A 24,437-nucleotide genomic window follows, 5' to 3' on the forward strand; every position below is an offset into this window, starting at 1 on the left:
TCCTAGGTAAAAAGTCTTTCTCTTTTGTAAATAAGCCAACAATAAAGGGAGATTTCCCACCACAGATGTTAGGTAACTTTTAGTAAATTATTATCAAGCTAGCCTTAGTGTAATAAAAACTGCTAGGTGGTTATCTGATTATTTTACAGGTGGGAGGATAATAGGTGGAAGATTAGATGTAGTAGATGGAGTTAGATGTAGTAGGTGGAAAACTAGCTTCCCGTTGTTCAAAAAAGTCAACGGAGGATTTATTCTGAATATTTAAAAGCAAGAGAAAAGGAAATTCTCCATGTGATCTCACAGAATGAGAAGGGATATAGTCGTAATGGCTCCCTAAGATTCGCCTTCAGAGAAGTGGGAAAGTTGCTTCCAGAAGACCCATATTAATGGAACTTTTCTGGGAATTAGGGCAACATTTGTTTCCCAGCTGTTGAAAGTTCCACTGCTCTTACAGCCAAGTGTGGTCAGCTGAAATGGTGGTGAGCGCTTCAGTAGCTGTTGCTTCTGCTGATTTTGCTCCAACTTGGACCAAATTTGCTGAATAAGGTGGAAATCGATAGTAAAATAGAATTGGATGTGAAGAAATTCAGTGTCAGCTTTAACTGATTTTATATATAAATACCATAAAAGTGTGCAGTATAGCTAATAATTTCCTCAAAACTGCCTTAGTAAAGCTGAACTGCTAGTAACTTCAGTTTTAAAATGTGTAGACACAGCTGATATTCAATTAATACACTTTGCAGTTAACATCTATCTGTAATTGGTAATTGATCATTGCCCTCATTCTCTAAGAGTCCCCCTGATATGCAGCCACCACAATCTACACCCTGTCTTCCAGGATCCTGAACCATTCCATCATCCACTGCCAAAGAAATGGTACCTGGCACAGAGAGTGCAAAGGCTGACTATTGTCCAGGGCTCCTAGAGTATTAGTTCTTAACTATTTTATATATAATCCCTCTCTCTAGATTTTTCCTTTATTATTATTATTTCTGTACAGACAAATGTTTATCTACAGGTTGACATTTCTAATACCTAGTATGGTATTAGGAATTTCTGCAAGACACTTAAAGCTCTCTTATGCATTTAATTAGAGGTGCTATTTTAATTTTATAAATAAAATTTCATCATTTTTCTTGTATTCTCATCATAAATAATAAATCTCTGCATTTATTTTTCAGTATGTCAAAGATAATGAACAGAGACTTTTAGCTTATAAAGTGTACAGGCATATCCTCTGAACTACTGCTGCTGGCTTTGTTACATAAATAATTTTTAACTCATTAAAATTTCTGGCTAATCTTTTTCTTTTTTTAATTTGGTTTCTTTCTGTTATCTTGCCAAACAATCTCATTGGACAAGTTAATATTTCAAAAGTGCTGGGATCAAATTGAAGTCTGAGAGTTCTTGGGTGGAAAATTGAACAAATCGAAAGCTCAAGGGAATGCAGCTCAGATATATTTTGAGATTTAGAAGTATGTAAAAGATGTAGAAATGAAAATGGAAATAGAGCTTGCTTTAAAAATACAAGCCTAAAAATCACTAGGCTTAATGGCATTACTAAAGTATTGCCAGGAACAACCATTTTGAATATTGACATCATCACAAACCCTAATAATAAATTAGAAATTAAAAAAAAATTGTATTAGGATCAACCATTGGGACTTCCATGGTCATCTCCCCCAGATTATTTATTTCAGGATGATTTGTCCTTTTGGTGTCTCTTTAATTCCAGTTTCCTGTAGTCATTCATATGAACATGTTATTTTTCATTAACAGTTAGTCGGGACAGTCTCTTAATTTGTTCTTATTATTCAGTGCGTTACTCCTGAGTCCAGATCACAGTTAATGAGACAGAGAGGACAACTGGCTGTCTTGCTTGCATTGCTGGAACTTCTATGTTGTTAGTTGGCTGTTCTCAGCTTGTATCAAGATACTTAATGCCTATCACTCAAACACTGGTGTGAGGTTAATGGCCTTCCACTGATTCCTTCCCTCCTGCCTCTAAGTGTCATCAGAAGTCATTAATTGCTGATTCTGGGGGAGAATGGATGTGATACCAACACTGGCTCAGTGTGATGTACTGTAATTAAGAGTATAAAGCTTGAATGCTTTATTTTAAATATTATAACACTGGCTAGAAACAGTGTTATAATAGCCCTCTAATACTGACAGATTTTCTTGATCAGCTACAAAATTAAATACACAGTGAATAAAGCCTTCAATCCCAAGAAGAATAAGAATTGTAAGCAGTAAAGCTATGTCTTGATTTCTTGGTATAAAGTAACTTGCCTTAATTTTACGTAAAATACTAGCTTATTTTCCAAGGGCAAACCTCAAGCTGAAATGAGAGACTGAAAGGGAGGTGGAGACTGTGGACAGCAGGCTGGGGATAAGAAATAATGACAGAGCCATGGCGGTTTTTAAAGTTGATAGCAAAGATGTGAGGTGAATCATGGACGCTAATGAAAAACAAAACAAAGCAGCATGACCATCGCGGAGACTGTGTCTATAACCTTGGCATACTTACTTGGCGATAAAAAGAAGCAGGTGTAAACAACAGAACAATAGGAATTTTGTTCCTGGACACTATTCCTGTTATTTAGATGGCTTTTTTATGGTGCACCGTGATCATTCATATTTGTAGTTCTGTCACTAAGTAATTAGGAGTATTCATTCTGATCTATATGTAGAGGTATGTGAAATTCAATTTTGAGAGGCCTTTTAAGTCAAACTTTTGTTGCCTGTGTATTTAAGTCTTCACAGATGTTGTTAGTGATGTCACAGCAATGAAGCACCTTGATAAAAGGTGATATTTCATTAAGAACTCTTGAGAATTATCTTCAACTTCATTTGTGGTTCAATCTAATATCTTGACATGAATTTATATTCTCTATATAGTGACTTTTAAAATCATTCATAGATATCAGCATAGATGTTTGAAATGAGTGTTGTAACTTATAAAAACCTTTAAAATACAAGTGAAAATTTGCATTTTAAATTTCTGTTACAAATTCTGAGTATCCTAGAGTACTCTTAGAAGGTTTACCTGTCACTTCTAATACCACACTATATTAATAAATTGTTTATTATTACCCTTACCTTTATACTGACTTCTATTAACTTTGAATTATAATATATTTGCTCTCAGATATATACAAGAAAAACAAATATTTACAGTTTATATTTGCCACTTTATTTAAATTTAAATTATTTAAATGTATTCACTTCATGATGCTTTATGTAAAAATTGCTTTTTTACTTCAGTTTTTATTAATTCCTTTGTGAATTATGATTCTTATTTCATAATTTTGACCTTTTAGCTTCCTTTACTGTGTATACTTGACATTTCTTTATCTACTTTCACTTGCTTTAGCTATCAGTTTACAAAAGGTAAGCCAGAAGAATTATGACTTCTCTTTACAAAAATTTCCTTGGTGTACTGCTTCCCTGGTGGCTCAGATGGTAAAGAATCTGCCTGCAAGGTGGGAGATCCGGGTTCGATCCCCTGGTCAGGAAGATCCCTTGGCTCAGAAGGGAAAGGCAACCAACTGCAGTATTCTTACCCGGAGAATTCCGTGGACAGAGGAGTCTGGTGCATTGCAGTCCATGGGGTTGCAAAGATTTGGACATGACTGATCCATTTATACTTTCTTTTTCCCTATTTTGAAAAGTTTGGGTTACTAATTTGTTACGGAATCAATTAGCTTTAGTAGACTGAAGTAGGAATCTAGAATATTATCTAGACTTTATGCAGTGGTTCAGTGGGAGAAACGTTCTTGGTAGAATCTTTCTGTTTGATTGGTTCTTTCATTTTAACGTGTAGTAAGGAGCATTATGAAGATAGTTCAGATAATCAGTATATGGACATTTTTTCTTTTTTCAGGCCAAAAAGTATGTTTTGCTGATTTCAAGCATCTCTGCTACAAGATGGCCTACTTCCATGAGCTGTCCAGCCGCGTGAGCTTTCAGGAGGCACGGCTGGCTTGTGAGAGCGAAGGGGGAGCCCTTCTGAGCCTGGAGAATGAAGCAGAACAGAAGTTAATAGAAAGCATGTTGCAGAACCTGACAAAGCCAGGAATAGGAATTTCCGATAGTGATTTCTGGATAGGGCTTTGGAGAAATGGCCAGGGGCAAACATCCGGTGCCTGCCCAGATCTCTACCAGTGGTCAGATGGAAGCAGTTCCCAGTACCGGTGAGCGGGGATCCTGAGGAGGCAGAGGTCTCTGGGTGGACTCAGAGGGCAAAGAATGGGGGGAGATGTCTGTTACCTGTAGAGTAGAGGTAGGAGTAGAACAGGTGAAGTCACTGAGAAGTGTCCCTGGTACTCTGTCCTTGCAGAAACTGGTACAGTGATGAACCTTCCTGTGGAAGTGAGAAGTGTGTTGTGATGTATCATCAGCCAACAGCCAACCCTGGCCTTGGGGGCCCCTACCTTTACCAGTGGAATGATGACAGGTGCAACATGAAGCACAATTACATCTGCAAGTATGAACCAGGTAGGAAGCATTGCAAATCAGTAGGAGCAGATTGTATATGTGTATTGGCTTATGTTTTTCATCTTTAACCTACGCTACCTGGGTTCTTTTTGTTTTTCTGCACTGAAACACAAAATTACTTTGCAGTTTGATGACAGAGTATTGAAGCACACTAAGCTATAAAGCAAACAACGGCCCAGTGAGTTAAATAGAAGGGAATATCTGAATATCCAGAGAGGGGTCTTTAAGAGAAAGCAATTATTTCTAATATTAAGGCCAAATTGTGTTTTTGTAAGCAGGTTTTATGAAGAATAAATATCTATTTACAAACATTGGAGAAGGGAATGGCAATCCACTCCAGTATTCTTGCCTGGAGAATCCCATAGACAGAGGAGCCTGGTGGGCTACAGTCCATGGGATCACAAAGAGTCGGACACGACTGAGTGACTAACACTAACACTAAGCGTTTAGTATACTGTGTGTGAAGTAGGTAAGTCACCAAAGCGCACCTATGAGTTTACACATGTGATTAATAGTTTTTTAGAAGATTTTCTGGTATATTTAAGGGAACCAAGCACCATTCCTCTGGGATATTAACTTATCATATTATGGCATGATATTTGGTTTGTACTCCTCAGTGAAAATCAGAATGTCAGAGAACCCTGGTGCAGAAAAGTAGGAGCATGTGCCATGTTTTTGCTGTGGTCCTCAGTCTATGGAATATGCCCCCTCAGTTTCCTTCTGTTTGAAGTCTCCAACTTTCTTACCCTATACAGCACATGGAGAGATAGCTCTGACCTGAGCTATGGTAGTATGGTTTCCTACTGAAATGATAAACTTGAATTACTTTGAATAGGACAGCTGAACTGAATTGAAATTTGACCAAAAGAGAGACTAATCAGAACTATGTAAACTCATCTTTTTAATAATCTAAGAAAGACAACTTAGACACTTAGGCTTTGAGGTCTTTTTGCTGTTTTTCTCCTCTCAGTGTTTGGAAGTTTCATTTGAACTCTTCCAAGGGCTGTCTCCTTGACCTCAAAGCATATGTTCATGGTAGGCAATTATAATCAAGTGCTGCTATTTCCATTATTCTCTTGAAATTATACTTCTTTACTCATAAGACTGTAAAGCACAAGGGATTACTTGGATTAGATTTACCCTTCTCTTATATTTATTCTGCACTTGAGTATATTAGCCTTCTTTCTTTATCCCTGGTGAGTTTATTCTTTAAACCTCTCAGTGGTTAAATCCATCATTACCCTCTTAGAAGCCTTTGAAAAATAAAATCTGTTTTGGATTTAGGTTCTTTGTCTAGATTTTTTTTCTTAGAAAAATATGAAGTTGAAATTCTCTGACATTTTAACTTAGTGACACTAAGTGCTTGAAACTGTTAAATGAAACAAAATATATTACAGTATATTCTTAATACAATATTATCTTCTTTCTTTAAACTTTTAGCCAACCCTTGTATACTATTTTATCTTGGATCACACTTACCACCTTATTCAGGACACTATTACCTCTGAATCTTGTTTTGTATTAGGTAGTCTAAGTTTATATTACTTACGGAACAGCATTTTAGACATAAAATTATTTTTTCCTTTATCTTCTATATTCTACCTAAATCTTCAAATATGTATAGCTTTTGAGCAAGATTATTTTATGTACTTACTGTTTTTGAAGCCCCTGAACACTTCCATGGTTGGTCTTATTAATGTACTTAGAATATCTGTACTTTATTTTACTTTATTTTCATTTTATTTACCTTATATGTAACTGATGGAGAGGGCTTCCCTCGTGGCTCAGCGGTAAAGAAGGGCATGGCAACCCACTCCAGTATTCTTGCCTGGAGAATCCCATGGACAGAGGAGCCTGGTGGGCTACAGTCCATGGGATCGCTAAAGAGTTGGACGTGACTGAGTGACTAACGCACACACACACACACACACACACACACACACACACACACATGTAACTGATCTTCTTTCCTTGAGCTTAGTGTCTTATTTATGAAGGATGCTTGCTTGATTAAATTCCTTGTTTGTATATTCAGTGCTATTTTGGTGGTGAGTAGTTAGCTTTTTAGTGGTGTAGGGATTGGAGGAGCAAGCAGTGAAACTAATATACAAATTGTAACAATATTTTGAACTTTATTCTCCAAGTACTATGTGACTTGAACTTAGCATGACTTGTTGTTTGGTTGCTAAGTCATGTCTGAATCTTTGTGACCCCATGAACTGCAGCATGCCAGGCTTCCTTATCCTTCACTATCTCCCAGAGTTTGCTCAAACTCATGTCCATTGAGTCGATGATGCCATCCAACCATCTCATCATTTGTCTCCCCCTTCTCCTTTTGCATTCAATCTTTCCCAGCATCAGGGTCTTTTCCAGTGAGTCAGCTCTTCTTATCAGGTTTGGAGCTTCAACTTCAGCATCAGTCCTTCCAATGTATGTTCAGGGTTGATTTCCTTTAGGATTAACTGGTTTGATCTCCTTGCAGTCCAAGGGACTCTCAAGAGTCTTCTCCAGTACCACAAGAGCATGACTACTGATATCCAAAAGCGGTAAAAAGAAATTAACCTAGTTATACAGAAACTGAATAATTCACTTCTAAATTTTCTCACTTTCTTCTCCACCATTTTTTGTTATTGTCCTGTGAGGTGCATGTTTATTCTCTGGGTCTATCAGTGTTATCCAGAGACATTATTAAGGGGATGCTTCTGAATCCAATTTTTCAGTTCAGTTCAGTTCCATGGCTCAGTCGTTTCTGACTCTTTGCAACCCCATGGACTGCAGCACGCCAGGCCTCCCTGTCCATCACCAACTCCTGGAGCTTGCTCAAACTCATGTCCATCGATTCAGTGAGGTCATCCAACCATCTCATCCTCTGTCATCCTCTTCTCCTGCTGCCTTCAATCTTTCCCAGCATCAGGGTCTTTTCCAATGAGTCAGTTCTTTGCATCAGGTAGCCAAAGTATTGAAATTTCAGCTTCAGCATCAGTCCTTCCAATGAATATTCAGGAATTATTTCCTTTAGAATTGGCAGGTTGGATCTCCTTGCAGTCCAAGGGACTCTCAAGAGTCTTCTCCAGTAACACAGTTCAAAAACATCAATTCTTTGATGCTCAGCTTTCTTTATAGTCCAACTCTCACATTCATACATAACTACTGGAAAAACCATAGCTTGGACTAGACAGACCTTTGTTGGCAAAGTAATGGCTCTGCTTTTTAATATGCTGTCTAGGTTCGTCATAGCTTTTCTTCTAAGGAGTAAGCGTCTTTTAATTTCATGGCTGCAGTCACCATCTGCAGTGATTTTGGAGCCCCCCAAAATAAATTCTGTCACTGTTTCCATTTTTTTCCCCATCTATTTGCCATGAAGTGATGGGACTGCATGCCATGATCTTAGTTTTTTGAATGTTGAGTTTTAAGCCAGTTTTCTGAATGTTGAATCCAATTTTTATATTTATTAAAATTACATTAAGCACTCTTGTTCCTAGACATTAAAAACAGTATATATGAAATTGTATTTCTAAAATTTTGTCACTTAATCAGCAATTGCATTAAAACTTTTGAACTATTTTAAAAATAACCAGTTCTATAATGATAAATTCCATAATATCTGTATTATTTGTTCAGCAAATACCAGTTGAGCACTAGATGCAAAGAGTGCCTAAATTCTGTAGATGAATGAGTATAGGGTAGGACTGAAGACTAGAGGAGGCAAAGTGTCAGGGTAAGTGTGTTTAAAAGAGTAGTAAATATTCTTATAAGATGGTGTATGATTAAGTTTCTGATGAATAGAGACTATGTGACCAAATTAGAATAGTAAACATTACATTGAAGTGATTTAATATTCTGAAACTGATGTAAGATGCTGCATGTGTTTTTTCTTTTCCATTAATTGAGAAAAATAAACAGAGTTATATTTTTGGAACAAATGAAAACAAATTTACAGGTTATTTCTTAGTAATTCTATTTAATTTCTCTGAACTATTAATTCAACCAATTCTTATGCTTAGTTGCTCAGTCATGTCCAACTCTTTGCAACCCCATGGACTGTAGCCTGCCAGGCTCCTCTGTTCATGGGGATTCTCCAGGCAAGAATACTGGAGTGGGTTGCCATGCTCTCCTCCAGCTCAATCCAGGGATTGAACCCAGGTCTCTCACGTTGCAGGTGGATTCTTTACAATAGTGCCCTAGGAAAAGGAATTAGACAAGAGAGCATTACCACATCATTATAAAAAAAAAAAATCAGTATTTTTCAAGTGTGTGGCAATTGAAAAAAATCTTGCCTCAGAAAAACCAGGGAAAGAAACAATTTGCAAGCCTTAATTTATGAAAATTTTTAAAGATATAGATACTATTGAGAAGGAAATCTAAGGATGGCATTATTTGTAGGGAACAGAAATGTGCTTTAGAACATTTTTATTTGAATCATCAATTCTGGATACTGGCCATATGCAGTTATCTGCTGTTTTTTGTTGTGAGGAGAAATCTAAATTATACACGATAATAGTATAGAAGACTTCCCTCGTGGCTCAGCGGTAAAGAATCCACCTGCCAGCCCCAGGGTCGGGATTATCCCCTGGAGAAGGAAATGGCAACCAACTCCAGTATTCTTTCTGGGGAAATCCCAGTGACAGAGGAGCCTGGCAGGCTTATAGTCCATGAGGTTGCAAAAGAGTCAGACATGACTTAACAACTAAACAACAGTAGTGTAGAAATCATCTTTGTTGGTCTTTATTCACAGCTAGTGCCTCACTTTCTTATGCTCTCCAATTCTTGCCTATCTTGCCTACTTTTGTACCTCTTTTGTCATTATTACCTGTAATAGGTTATCATCAGCACAGATGCTCTGGATTGTTAAATGCAGTCTGGGGTTACAGGAATTCACCCAGTGGATCCAAGTTGCAAAGAGTTACCATGCAGATCTTTCATTCAGAGACAATTAAATGCTGACTTTATTGTTAAATCATTTCATATAAATTTAAATTCAAAATAGAATTAGCTGGAAGTTGTTTAGAAATCAATGTTTATTTTGTTTTGTAATAAGCTTTTATTTTCATCTACATTTGCATTTGTCTTATTTATCATTATACATGATAACTGTACTTATTATTTACAGAGATTAATCCAACAGCTCCTGTAGAAAAGACGTATTTTACCAACCAACCTGGAGACACTCATCAAAATGTAGTTGTTACTGAGGCAGGTAATTAGTTCGTATGTCTTTAACTCACCTATAAAGAGAAGAAAATGTACTTAATTTTTTTTTGATTGGAGGATAGTTGCTTGACAATGTTGTGTTGGTTTCTGCTGTACAACAATGTGAATCAGCTATGAGTGTGCATGTATATAGCCCCCTCCCTCTTGAGCTCCACCTTGAGATCATTGCACAGCTACACAATAGCCTCTCACTAGCTATGTATTTGACACATGGTAGTGAATATATGTCAATGCTACTCTCTCAATGCACTTTTGCTTCATGTTGGCCCCAATTTTCTTGTTGCTTAGTGAAAAAGTGCACTAAATATAGGCGTATGGAAATTTATTTTAGAATTGCATTGGAAAAATGATGCTAAGCTAGCTTTTGTGGGTGTTCTTTTTTGGTCTCACAGTGCGGATTGTGAGATCTTAGTTCACCAACCAGGGATCGAACCCACGCCCCTTTCAGTGGAAGCACAGAGTCCTAACCATTGGACCTCCAGGGAAGTCCCCTAAGCTAGTTTTTGAATAGAAATTTTGTTTTCTGTATCTAGTACTAAATTAAGTATTCCATGTTAAAATGTGGATTCATAAGGATCTTCCCCAGTTTGTAGGTGTTATGATGTAAATCGGCACGTTCAGTAGCCTGTAAAGAGTAGGGAACTGGTAAATGTTTAGGGATTGACGGGTAAGCTGGGATTTAAAAAGTCCAATTTGTAGCCTTTGAGTTTTCTGTGGTATGGAAAACCGCCACCCTGGCCGATTTCAAGCTACCAAGTGACATGACCGAATAGCAGATTGGGTAGTAGACACATACAATGAGCTTTCAACTTAGCGCCTACGGCATACGACTGTCTGCAAGAGACACAAAACACAATCCCAATGCAAATCTCTTTTTAGTCAAAAACTGCTCCTAGTATCAGTTAGGGGCCTGTTTTAGCATGGTGCAGTTGGTAAAGAATCCACCTGTCAGTGCAGGAGACACAGGAGATGTGGGTTCGATCCCTGGGTTGGGAAGATCCTCTGGCAGAGGAAATGGCAACCCAAGCCAGTATTCTTACCTGGAAAATTCCATGGAGAGAGGAGCCTGGTGGACTACAATTCATGGAGTTGCAGAGAGTCAGACACGACTGAGTGACGGAGCATGCACGCATTTAGACTAAGATAATGGCTTTCAATTTGCTAGCTCAGTGCATAGCTTTCTAATTTGCTTTTCTTGTATGGATGTGATGTTAAACCTAGTGTTTTCCACTTTCAGTCGGCTGAAATTAAAACCATTCAGACCATGTAAATCTAATCAAACAGATCAGTAAATAATTATATTAGGAATATTTTCCCTTTTATGACATTGAAAAATTGTTTAATAAAGTCATTGCAAGCTATATGGGGGTTCTGTGTAGCAGATTTTTATTTTTCCAAGAATACCTAACATTATCTAGTGTGATAGAACAGGATTAAAAAATGATTCATCTTAGAATTTAATTAAGATCAAATATTTATGCCTCTGGAGTCTTGTGTCTCTAGGTTATGACTCTATCATCAGTTAATATTTACATATTTTGGCTTAATCCCAGAGAGTTATGCATGTCCTCACAGCACTGAGCTTATTAGTTAGGATAATTACATATCCAATAAATCAACAATTACTTTAATCATGATTATTCTTTAATAATCAGTGCTTGTTTTCAAAGTAATAACTGAGTAGGATTAATGAAGTGAGATAACTAAGATTATTAATATGTTATGAAAGCCAGTCCCTATCTGAATTGCAAATTTAATAATAGTTTTGGAAATATGGACATTTAACTGGAGCATGGCAACCATGCAGCATGATTTTGTTTTTAACTTCTAACCAAACATAAATATATTACTTCATTAGATTATTCAGTATTTTGAGAAGACCTTACTTGGAATCTGCTTATTGATAATAATTCTATTTTGCCTTAATTTTTTGGAAAGCTTTTATATAAACATAATGTCAGAATCCTGCTTCAACTATCTGTTTACATTAAGACTGTTTTACTTTTGTAGGAATAATTCCCAATCTAATCTATGTTGTTATACCAACAATCCCTTTGCTCTTACTGATCCTGGTTGCTTTTGGAACCTGCTGTTTCCAGATGCTGCATAAAAGGTAAATAATTCATACATGGAGAGACAACTTGGAAAACTTTAAACACATTTTCAGAACTCTTTAAAATATTATGTTTTTAAGTTGCATTAAGAAAATTGCGATTCTCATTCTTTCAATACAAATGCAAATCTAATAACATATACCTTGATTATAGGATTATGAATTATCTCATTTCATCTTCACAGGCCATATGAAGTAGGTGTCCTTCTGTTTTTTCTTTTTCAGTTGGGAAGATGGTTGCTTAAATGGGTCACACAGTTTGCCTTGGGTCTCATGGCTAATGTGTGTGATGGATCTGAAATGTGAATGTTTATAAGCCTACAACATATGCAACTATACTGTACTGTCTCTTCATATTAAGTACAAGCAGTAATGCTAAACCTTTTAATCTTGACCTCAAGTTGTATGCCAGACTTGATTTTTGTATGTGAACTTTGTAGTACCTTTTGCAAAAACGGCCTTCTGTTTTATTTCCAAAGGATCTAAGTATAGAAACAATGATAAAATGAGTCACTTTTTAGTAGGCATCTTGAAATAAAGTGATATATCTTAACATCAAGATTCTTGAGAGTATTCTTTTATATCTGTTTACTCATACCCTTGAATTACAGGTGAAATTTTTTTATAGGTGTCAGTTTGACAGTTAAACTAAAACATTAATATGTGAAATATAAGTATGTATCAAAGAAAAAAAAGATGTGGATTTAAATTAGTGCATGCTTGTTAGAATAAACTAGATATTTTTGTCAGTGTTTTAAATAAAAAATGATAGAATGTTTCTAACAGGGAAGGAAATGCAGATAAGTAATTTTTTCTTTTAATTTCATTTTCTTTTTCATGAACCCTAAAGAATTTACTGAGTTAAAAAGCTCCAGAAAAAAAAAAATAGATATAAACTCTAAATGATATACAAAAAATTTTTTTAAAGAGTCCAAGCTCTGATATATTGACTGTTTAAAGAAGACATTTTTGAATAATGATAAATAAAGCCTGGCAAATTAATACTATATTTTGTATACTCAGTTTATATATATATATGTGTGTGTGTGTGTGTGTGTGTGTGTGTTTCAATATTTTATACAGAATAAAAACTATAGTATATATCTGATTTTTACCCTTTATTCCTAAGACTATAGATGAAAAGATAATTTATCACTATGAAAAACAATGAAGCAGAGGGAGGATTTGATATAAATTCCCCCATAACCCAGCTAAACTGTTAATGAAGAGCTGTAAATAGCTAATCACTGTGAACAAGGATTGGAGAAAAATTATGTAGATCTCCTCATTTCTAAAAGTAAAATTACCAAAGTGTCAGTAACTGAGTTTTCTCTGAAGTTTGCTTTCCTTCTTCCAAAATAGTGTATTATTGTGGAGACTCTGCTCATTCTCATGTCTTCCAGGTTTTTATACTTTGAAGACCTTGGAGTTTTCTCATGTTGGAAATTCTCAAGGGTGAGGAAATATACTCACTCAAACATATTTCTCAGAGTGAGAAAATATACTCACTCAAACATAAGCCATCTCCAGACACCAGAATTAGCTATTAGTGCTTAATTCATTCTCTCTTAGGTCCTCCCATTTTCCTTTCTTCCAGGAAAGCAAGGAAAAATGTCATCAAAGACTCCAATCCATTGTCATCTGAGTGCCTTGCAGAAAGTTTAAATTCCAGTTGGGTACACATGATGGCTTCTGTCATTCCATGCCATGTTCAAAATAAGAAGTCTTATTTCCTTAACCCATGATAACTCTTAAATCAAATAAACACAAATGGTACCCCAAAGTCACATTAATAACTTAACCGCCCTTTTGTTTTAACCATTTAGGAGAATTTCATGTTTTTCATCAGCTTTGCTTGGCTTATTTTCCATTCATGTAAGATAACTTCCTAGGTAGGATGTGTTGATCTTACTTATTTGGATGCACATCTCCAAAATGTATCATTTAGATACAATCACGTCTTAGCAACAAATTTACAGTTAAATTGAAGTCAATTAAGTAATATTATGAAATTACATGGCTCAGGCTTGTTTAGAAAGACTATTTCTTTCTTTGAAGGAATTCAGCAACACAGTGTCTTGTAGACAGAGATTGAACTTGATGGGGTAGGAGGAATGCCTGGGGAGTGGAGTGGAGGCAGATGCTGTTGAAGGGAGCATCTGTAGGAGCAAGGAAGTGCAGAAGAAAATGAACAGGAACCACCAGGGGTTAGTGATCTAGGTGAGGGCTCATTCCCAGGAAACTGGATCAAAAGGAGTCTAGATCTTGATAAGTATCTTGAAGAGGCTGACTTTTCTTCAACTCAGTAAGAGAGAAACTCAGAAACAGTCACTTTTGCAGGAGTCTTAGAAGTGGCCATTTTATGGAAAAACTTAGAAGACATCCCCTGGAGAAGGGAATGGCTACCCACTTCAGTATTCTTGCCTGGAGAACTCCATGGACAGAGGAGCCTGGTGGGCTACATTCCATGGGGTTGCCAAGAGTTGGACACGACTGAATGACTAACACTTTCACTTTTCACTTTAGAAGACATCACAGCTTGAGGGACAGGGTGGAGTGCAGGTCAGCCTGAGAGCTAGAGGAACTCTCCCAGGCCTGAATCTGCCTTGAACTGCCTTTGTTTCAGAGACTATAGCAAAATTAAGCTTTGGGGAATTAAATGACTTAGCTATAGAACAGAAAAAAAGTTATGGGTAGAGGGGATAGGACAGTTTTATATGTAGGACAAAAGCACTATTTTGATGATTTGACATTAAAGTACATCGTATGTTAATGGCAGATTATTCAAAAAGCAAAATTATGAAAATCATTGATCAAAGAAAATGAAGATTTATTGGTGATTACAGTAAACATTTTGAAACTGGGTTAAACATATTTGTGTATGTGTATGTGTCTGAATTCTAAAATATGAAGGGTCAGAGAGAGATTTTTTTTTCATTATATCAACTGCTTACCTTCTTCACATACTGGAATAATCCAGAATTTTTTGTAGGAATGAAAAAATCTGCTGATGAGAGGAGAAAGATACTTTTATAATAAGTCTGACAAAGCTCCATTTGGACCAAGACATGCCTAGCTTGATGAGAAGTCTCAGACATTGAATTTACTTCTTGTTCTGTTTTTCAGTAAAGGAAGAACAAAAACTAGCCCAAACCAGTCCACACTGTGGATTTCAAAAAGCACCAGGAAAGAAAGTGGCATGGAAGTATAATAATCCATTGACTTGGCTCCAGGAAAGAAAATAGAGTTTTAAAATTCTGGATCTGTTTAAGGAATGGCATCAGAACATTAGCTTGGAATGGCTTGAAATCTCAAAGGATGTTCAAGATGAACTGTAAGCTCCCCCTTGAGGCAAATACTAAAATAATTTTTATATGTCCATTATCTCATTTACAAAGTAATGCTGTGCTAATCATGGAGTGAGACATGCTTATTTTGCTAAAGGATGCACCCAACCTTCAAGTCAATGGGATGGATAAGATGCAGATAAAATGGCTGTGAACACATCAGAGCAGTGTGTGCATTAGAAGCAGTTATCTTTGTCTCTTTCACCTTTCATAAGTTGTAATCTAGTTAATGTAATGTAAATTGCATTGAAATTTACAGTGTGCAAAATATTTTCCCTTTACATGAGTGTTTGATAGAATGGACTGTTCTAGTATTTATTTTTATGATGTCTCATTTTTCAATACATGCTGTTTTGATTAAAGAAATGTATCACTGTTGTCAACTGAATTTACACACACATAAATCTATTACCATAGAAAAAGTTTCATTTTCTAGAAATGGCTCATCTTTTAGTTTCTCTGCTTTGGGTCAGAGGAAGTTTAGGAAATGTCTTCAGAAATAAGAAGTTATTTCATTAACCGTGGTATCTACTCAAATATTTTACTTAGAGGCAAGAATTGTCTAATTTCAATTGTGCAAGACATGTGCCTTACAATTATTTTGAATTTAAAGTTCAACAGATTTTGTAATAATTTTGTTAAATAGTTGTATAAACAATGATGTACTCAATCTAGAACAAAAAATGTGGCATACACAATCAAGATAATGTCTTCACATGTTGCCTATGTAACCACAAGTAGCTCTCCGAGTGTTCTGAAATCAGTCCCTCTCTTGCCAGCAAAGCAAAGATAGTTCTGGTGTTGACTCTGGAGGCAAACTCCTGCAGAGTTTGATTAAGGACTTTCCTGGCTCTGTTTAGCCTCCATCAGCATATAAAGGGGTTTAAGAGTTGGGACTAGTTGAGTGGTCACCGTGAGTGTGGAGTTAAGCACAGCACGCTGACATTTCCACGAGGAAAGAAACTGAAATCGTGTAAAAATGTGTTTGTAGGCATCAGTGATCATGTGTTCCCTGTCCAGGGTTTGGCTGGGAGAATAAATGGGGGTGGCTCTGTACTGTCTTCTAGTTTCTTCAACGCTTGTGGCTCCTTCCTCAAGAGAGAGATGTAACTATATGGTCTTCAAATGTCTCTGTGCTCCTTTTAACCAAATAAAAAGTTCTTGTTTCTGAAGAATGATCATTGGTGCTGTCTAAATCTCTTATATGAACAAAGTACAGATGTTCTTGCAATAATGAATGGAAACAAATGACTGTTTAAGTGTGGTAAGAATGGAAGTTGCAGTTGCAGGGTGTTCTAAACCTCATCTTTTCTATTAGTTAATGAAAGTGCTTTCACTGTGGGAATTCACAACTCCAGTTGGTTGGTAAAATTAAGAGACAAAATAGAAATTAGTGATCTGTGGTCCGTTTTCAGCCGCTTAGAGACTGAGGAAATGGGCAGCTGCCTTCTAAGCTTACAGCTGCCCACATTTAACACTCCTCTTTCCTTTCTTGGAGACCCCTCTTTCTGGGCAGAATAGGAGATCAGCTGCTGAGACCCACCTCTTTCCTCTAAGCTCCCACTATGCATTACTTCCTTTAGTCAGGACTGGATGGAGGGAGACTGGGCTTTACCCAATGTCTGTGCCACCCACAGCTACAACAGCTGCAGGGAGGGAGAGGCAAAGCAATGGGGAAGGGACTTGGTTTTGCTTTTTATCTTGTTCCAGACCTGGATTACACTTCTGGTATCAATTACTAAACCCATAAGTTCCTAGGGATGGGATAAGGAACTTCTCTCTTAATAGAAGATGGTAAAGTGTGACTATCCTAAGGGTTTCTAAAGCTGAGCTTTGAAAAATAAAAAGGAGTCCGTGGTATATCTGTTGTAATTTTCAGAACATACTTCTAATAAGTGTTTTGAAATGCAGGTGAAACATTTGTGGAACAATATTTGGGGAATAAAATAACACACTCTACCCCTGATGCTCCTAATCACTTCATCCTTTCTATTAGGAACAGGTCACTGGAAAGGTCTTAAAACGAATAGTGTGTTCAAGGACTCCCAATTTTTGTTCTCATAATAAATTCCATGAGTTTGTAGTCCTCAATCATCTGGCCATACCTTCTTGTTATGACATTGTTTTCCCTTTCTCTGACCATTGCCCAGAGAGAACACCTCTTACTAGGACAGTTCCTGATTGTCTACTGTCCCTTCTCTCTGAACTTTCAGGGTCACTCCCACCTTCATGGTGGTCTCCACTGCCTTTTTAGTCCATCAGTAACAACTATTCACTCAGATCTAGTCCAAGTCTCCTTTCTTCCATAAAACTGGTATGAACTGATGGATCACTTCTTTCAATTGCTTGAAACTTTTCTGTTACTTTGGACCATATAGATCCATGTAAGAATGTGTGTGTATGTGTGTGTGTGTGTGTTTGTATTAATTTGTGTAAATTTTTTCTTTCTGAATAAATCAGTAGATTTTGTGGGGTAAGATAAATTGAAGTTTGTACTTTGGAAGTGATCCAAGAGATTAAAGCTGTGGAACAAATTCATTTATTCTACATTTTTGGCCTGGTAATGGGCGATTCAGCAGTGTCTAAATAAGCTTTGGACATGTTAGAAATACCCACTATAAACATATCTGTCAGAGAAAACCCACGTTTGTAATACTTGTATCTCTTTGATATGACTGATAACTTTTTGGAAACCCAAAAAATGCCAGCTTGAAATAAATGGACTGTGGTATAACCATCCAAGTAAAAATGATCTGATGAGAGAATGATAATGTTAATTAGTTTAGCTTTTATTTTGATGCAAGGGCAATATATAGACTTGTGCTAGCTTGCTGTTTAGCTTATTTGAGAGGATTGTACAATCAGTTTAGTCTAGGCTTGTGACATGAGCTTACAATAAATATATTTTATTATGGGGAAAATATTAGGGATGTGCTCAAGATGGATTGAAAATGCATTTGAATAGAAAAATAGCAAGATGATTGAGATGCTGATAATAGTGACCTATCCTGGAATTAGATAACTTATAGCAATCTATTTCAAACAATACCATACTTTGTGTAAAAGTTTATTTCACTTCTTTTCCTAATTTTGCTTAAACATTATATTACACACTTTAAAATAACATTTCTTTAAATAAGAGAATACGATAAAAATAATGATTAAGAACAAAGGAAATAATGATGTCTGTGAAAGAATAACTGTTTACAATAAAATCAGAATTTATTATTTTACAGTTACTTTGTATTGTAAAGATTAGTTTTTGCTTTTTTTTTTCTCTGTAGCATTTCAGTGGCTTAGGTAAGAATCAAGAATTTTATAAATGTTTTTTTTTTTTTAAACTCTCAATTTCCATGCTTCTTAAAGTGAAATGGGAAAACTGCCTGATTTTCATCTTTACTTTTGGAAACACTCTAATGTAGAAAACTTTGTATCCACTCTGTGAACCTTGGGACCCGGGCGTACACCCCAGGGCGATTAGGCAGTGCGCATTGGTATCCAAATGACGTCACACCAGCCAGGAACCATCTGTTGTTTTCTTGGCACATCAGTGGTCCGCCTGAATCCCCCTAAACAGTAAATTGCCAAAGAAAATCATCGATGTGTGGTCAATTGATATAAATATGTATATAATTGTTTAGCAAATAAATCCAAAACTGAAGATCAAAAATATGGTTTCATTGCAAGTCATCTATGAATAGTCTCATTGTCACACTAGATCAGGAATGAGAACCTTTAGCTGGTCAGTAAGGGCACAGAAACTATGATAACTAAAAATTTGTGTGTAATTTTTTATGATTCACTTTTATAGCAAGCATTCCCTTACTTTAATTATGGCATTTTAATGGGTACCAAGAAACTTTCCTGGGAAATCCCATGGACAGAGGAGTCTGGTGGGCTACATTCCATGGGGTCTCAAACAATTGGACATGACTTAGGGACTAAACAACAAAGAAACTTTCTAAGGCACACTCTGAGATCATCCCAATCAAAATATATGTTAAAAGCTAATCTTTTTATTAAAGGGGATATTAGTTTATCCTAAGTATTATGAGGAACTTTGTGGAAAGACAGTCATTCCACATTATGTGCTTTAGGATGACTAAGAACTCACACATAAAATTGATTTTAGTTCTCTTGAGTAGCATTAGTTTTTTGGTATTAGACAAGTATAATCAGATTTGAAAAAATAATATTTCAATGGAAATAGGCACATTTATAATATAATTTCTAGTGACAGGTACACGTGTTTTCATCTGAGATTTTAATTGATGAAATGTCTTTAATTTTCATAAATATTAATTGTAGCAATTCGTAGTTATTTACATAGTTTATTTACACATGATTGTTCCTGTGTAATGCAAAGGAATATAATGCAAATGTATAGTACCATTATTTAATGACAGAGAATTGACAAATATTTTCCCACATTGTGAAATCTATTTTAATTAATCTTTCCTTTTTTATATTTATGAAGGAAGGTAAAGCCCTGTATACTGTGGTTGAAATCACTGGTACAATAGAATATTTCACACAAGCTTATTTAAAAAATTATCCTGAGATTTTTTTTGCCTGATTCTTGATTACCTCTGAAGCCTACATTTAAGGGGAAAAAATGTATTTAGAAAATCACCCTTTCTCTCCTGGGTGCAGAGGAGCATAAGTCATATTGGCAACAACTGGTTAACTTCTTTTCTAGATGTGACAAATGCGCTCAAGTTGTTTGAAGGCAGAGCTTATGATTTGATTAACACTTCTACATCCTCAACCCTTAGTCTATAATATAGGTTCAGAAATATTTATGGAACAGTGTCAATTCAAGATAAGAATAAATACTGACTCTAAGTGATATGTGTTTTAGAAATTAATAAAAATAAACTTCCACTCTTCGGGTATTTTCAAAAGGACTCATTTGGTTTTCTTCATATTTTCGAAATAATTTTTTCATAGATGGTAGAATCCAGATGCTGATTACATGAACAAGGATTTTAAATTTCCCATCACAGACTGGCTCATTTGCAATTATTTGAAGAATCCACCAGCAGGCTTGAGGCCAAACAGCTGGGTGGTCCATCTGGCTGAGACCAACGTCTGGGTCTATTCCTTCCCATCATCGAACTACACCATGTCAGTTCCACTGTGTAATTTCTCTTTGCTTTTATTTTCCGATTTATTCAATGAAGTTATTATCTTTTTCCACTATCTCTGAGGTGTGTAACTACTTCAAAAATATGAGTGAAGTTTCAGAACATAAGGGCTTCCCTTGTGGTTCAGCTGGTAAAGAATCCACCTGTAATGCGGGAGACCTGGGTTTGATCCCCGAGTTGAGACGATCCCCTGGAGAAGGGAAAAGCTACCCACTCCAGTATTCTGGCCTGGAGAATTCCATGAACTGTATAGTCCATGGGATCGCAAAGAGCTGGGCACGACTGAGTGACTTTCAATTTCACTTTCAGAACATGAAGGATTAATCTAAACTTTGTTTCCACTGAGATGCTATATTTGTAAAGAAAAACAAAAATCACTAACTTCTATGACTGAGAATCTGAGTATGAGGGTTGGAGACTATTTTTGTTTAGGGTAGTGGTTCTTAAACCTTGGGTTGCGTCAGAATCACTGGGGGGCTTGCTCACGCATGCGTTGCTCGACCTCCACCTCTAGAGTTTCTGACTCAGTGGCTCTCTAGCAGGGCTAAGAATGTGCACCTATAACAAGTATTCGGGCGATGCTAATCTGGATTGGAGGCCACACTTTGGAAACCAGTTTATAGAATAAGACTCAGAATAGTTGGCAGAATGGGTTTGCTCTTTGCGTGTCATTCACTCGGTTTTACAGGGATTTTGACAGCTAATCATGGTGCCGTAAAATCCAAACAACTGTCTAGCAAGCACAAGCCTTTGGGAAACTGGAAGATATTCAAGAACGTGTGAATGACTAATAAGACAAATTCTTTTCCACTAGAGGGGAAAACTATAACAACTTAAGTGATGCACCAATAATAACATAGGCATAATTTAAAATGATGTATCTTTGTTAAATCAATCCTCCTGTTTAACACAATATTAAAGTTGAACAAAGAAAATCATGTAACTCTCTTAGTATAGGTCAAATGGCTTTAACGAGAATGTGATCCCACTTTTAACAAAATCTGTTCACTTGAATAAATAGTATCTTAAAAAAAGAAAATCATGTAATCTCCAGACTATCAATTCCTCAATCATGACAATATTATGTTACAAAGAATTGTCTTGTGTGGGAGTTTTCTTACTTGCTAATGAATAACATACTTGACTCTCTAGAAACCAGAGCCAAACAGATTTCAGAGATCTGGCATGAGTTACTGGCGTAATTAAGCCCGAGCATCGATAGCATCAGCAGTCATACTTTCTACCTCATGTGTGAGGGGGTCCGCTACACAACCCCCATTAACTCTAATTGAAGGTGTACTGCTGATTTCCCTTCTAAACAATAATTATATAAATTTCCCTCTAAGTGGCAATATATCTTACCTTTAGCACACTTTTTATTTTAAAGGGAAGTAGATATCAGAGATAAATTTTAAACAAGAATGCAATCCTATTTGTCTTGGATGTGCAAGTGTTCATCAAAGCTGAATACATGTAAAACTAAGCTGAACATTTCAGAGGACATGAGACATGGACTCAACTAGAGAACACTTACGGATCTACCAGCTTAAGTGTCTAAGAAAGTCTTGCATCCAGTCGGATTATTAGGACATATGTATTAACACATGTTCATGTATATAACAAGTTATTTACACCTTAACAAAGTGAAGCCATTTCCGCACTGGATAAATTGCTACATTCACATTTGTGAATTATTCATTGGCTCAATCTTGCTATCATGTTTAATCTAACCCAGTAGATGTTAATACATTAATATTTTACTAATTTTCAAATATAGAAAACATGGGCTTCGTTGGTGGCTCAGATAGTAAAGAATCCTCTTGCAATGCAGGAGAACTGGGTTTGATCCCTGGGTTGGGAAGATCCCCTGGAGAAGGGAATGTCTACCCACTCCAGTATTCTTGCCTGGAGAATTCCATGGACAGAGGAGCCTGGTAGGCTACAGTCCATGGGGTCACAAAGAGTCAGACATGACAAACCCTCACAATCCTGTTATCAGACTTAATCTAATCCAGGGGATGTTAATGCATTAATATTTTGTTAATTTTCAAGTATAGAAAACATGCCACAAAATTTATTTACAGTCTTACAGTAAAAATTTTTACTCTTTTTGAGTGCCTACTTAGTGCCTTACATGTGTTACCTCTTTTAAAACTCAATTTAATCATGCCTATGTGACTTGCCCTCTCTCACTGGTAACTATTAAAGCAAGGGTGGGATAAGTAGTTTGAGCATAGAATCCATGCTCTCATGGTTATTTCATGTTGTACCTGAAAATTAATTACATTCTAAAATCTAGCAGAATTTACTTTTTATTTGTTGAGTGTATGTAGATTTCACTGAACTGATAGATGGCTACATTATTTCTTGGTGGTAAGATGATTTTATTTTCCATGAGGGTTATTTTGTGGGTAAGAGTTTTCTCTGAAAGTCACACAAGTCAAAAGCTAGTGATACTTCAAATACCTTGCATGCTCTCCAGGTTGGTTTTCATCCAGAAATTATTTTGGGTGACTGGATACGTGGACCAGACTCTGAATAAGGGTTGAGAATGGGAGATGTATAGGCCAAATTGGCCTACAGATCTGTTTTGTTTGTACGAGGGCTTTTTTTTTTTTTTGAAGAATTGGTAATTTGAAAGTAAATTCTTCTAGTGAAGGTGTACCTCTCCAGCCCACCCACCCCTATAGGCCCACTCTTACTTGGCAGTTGGACACATTCTTATTTTATGCCTAGCCTTTAAAGACATCTGATTTGTAACTCTTGTTGGTAAAATTAGCTTTGTTTCTAATGCTCAGGTCCACCCTGGAGGACTATTCAGATAAGCCACAAATAAAAGTGAAAAGTCACAGTTTTGTAAAAGAAGAAATACTTAAGATCCTGGTGAATTCTGTACTCTCTGGTCATATTGAATGATGAACTCATCATGTAGCAGTGCTTTCTGGAAATTGAGGGTGAGCAGTTTTACATATTTACCTGACAAGAATCTACCCCTCCTGCTTCATAGCCTGCACACACCATATTTTCTGTAATGTTATATTCCAGCATCTGTTGTTGACATTTCTCATTTGATAGAAGGGGAACGTCAGCTTCTTGCAGTATGTCTGCCGTAGAACCTGTTGGAGATGGATAATGCAGCCAGCCAGTCAGAAGTGATCAACATACATCAGTGAATGAGCCACCATCAGTCTTTTTTATTTCAACAGTTCCCTCTCATTACTGAGTACTGTGTGCATATATAATGAAACTAAATGCTAAACCTTGTACTTTAAAGCACATAATAAAGCCCATCTGCGGATTTTGCCAAATGAGTGACAGTAAAGCACTTCCTTTAGTTCCCAAGGGTTAGCAGGGATGGTCGATTGGACTAGACAGTCTTTGGGTATTTTCAGTAATTTCAAGTGGTGACCGCATGGTTCATGGGGAAAAAAGCCCACCAACACAAAGACCTTCATTCATGAAAATTAGCAAAGGCTCAGAAATCCAGAAGTGCTTTTCATCTGCCACCTGAATAGGTGCTCCCTTATGATGGTATTCAGCTCCTTTGTGAGCAAGCAGGTGCAAACTGAGCAGGAGACAAAGCTCAGAGGAACTGTGCCCTGGTTTCAGGGCAATCAGCTTGTCATCCACGTGCAGGCAAAGAGAAAGGAGGCATTGAGTAGCAGAGCATACTTCCATCCTTCCATGCTTTTTACAAAATGACTCATCCACTGAAAGCATGAATCTTTGTTTACTGAAACACCGATCCCAAGAGGGATGTGAAAAAAACAGGTGTCTAGTACCCTAGAAAAGGTACATGATAAGCACTTTCCAATAATTAGCAATTCTATTTGGTTTCTCAAGAGAGGCAGAAAGTTGAAAATCAGCCAGAGCATGTGATAGCCTGTGTTGTTGCAAAAATGTGTGTGACCTCATTTCCAGTTAAGTTTCATCGCCACACTAAAAGATTAGAAACAAACATGCATGTGTGTGTGTGTGCGTGTGTGTGTGTGTTTGTGTGTGAGTGATTTAGGTGCAAAGCAATGTGTAAATAACCCAGTGGTGTGTTTGTCAGTGTTCAATAACTGGTTTTCAAGAAATGAAGACAAAGCCCCAATATGAATGGTCTGTCAATGTGCC

At 36.6% G+C, this 24,437-nt stretch overlaps 2 protein-coding genes across 17 annotated transcripts in view; one reads left to right on the top strand and one right to left on the bottom strand.

The window, feature by feature from the left end:
• Window positions 1-16,349, top strand: part of CHODL (chondrolectin) — a 593,574-nt gene extending 577,225 nt beyond the window's left edge. For all 15 annotated transcript variants that reach the window (XM_081572699.1, XM_081572705.1, XM_081572697.1 and 12 more), the window contains 5 exons: window positions 3,887-4,196; window positions 4,343-4,500; window positions 9,611-9,697; window positions 11,722-11,824; window positions 14,951-16,349. In XM_081572699.1, coding sequence (XP_081428825.1) covers window positions 3,931-4,196; window positions 4,343-4,500; window positions 9,611-9,697; window positions 11,722-11,824; window positions 14,951-15,035 — 699 coding nt within the window. In that variant the 5' untranslated portion in view covers window positions 3,887-3,930 and the 3' untranslated portion in view covers window positions 15,036-16,349. The remainder of the gene's footprint in view (window positions 1-3,886; window positions 4,197-4,342; window positions 4,501-9,610; window positions 9,698-11,721; window positions 11,825-14,950) is intronic.
• A 2,023-nt stretch (window positions 16,350-18,372) lies between these two features.
• The window catches only part of TMPRSS15 (transmembrane serine protease 15), a 135,103-nt gene continuing 129,038 nt past the window's right edge, over window positions 18,373-24,437 (bottom strand). For both annotated transcript variants that reach the window (XM_081572670.1, XM_081572669.1), the window contains 2 exons: window positions 23,295-23,434; window positions 18,373-18,740 (listed from right to left, as the gene is read on the bottom strand). In XM_081572670.1, coding sequence (XP_081428796.1) covers window positions 18,585-18,740; window positions 23,295-23,434 — 296 coding nt within the window. In that variant the 3' untranslated portion in view covers window positions 18,373-18,584. The remainder of the gene's footprint in view (window positions 18,741-23,294; window positions 23,435-24,437) is intronic.

Source organism: Giraffa tippelskirchi, chromosome 2 (genome assembly GCF_054371585.1).
Source record: "Giraffa tippelskirchi isolate mGirTip1 chromosome 2, T2T-mGirTip1v1.2.pri, whole genome shotgun sequence".
Taxonomy (NCBI): Eukaryota; Metazoa; Chordata; class Mammalia; order Artiodactyla; family Giraffidae; genus Giraffa; species Giraffa tippelskirchi.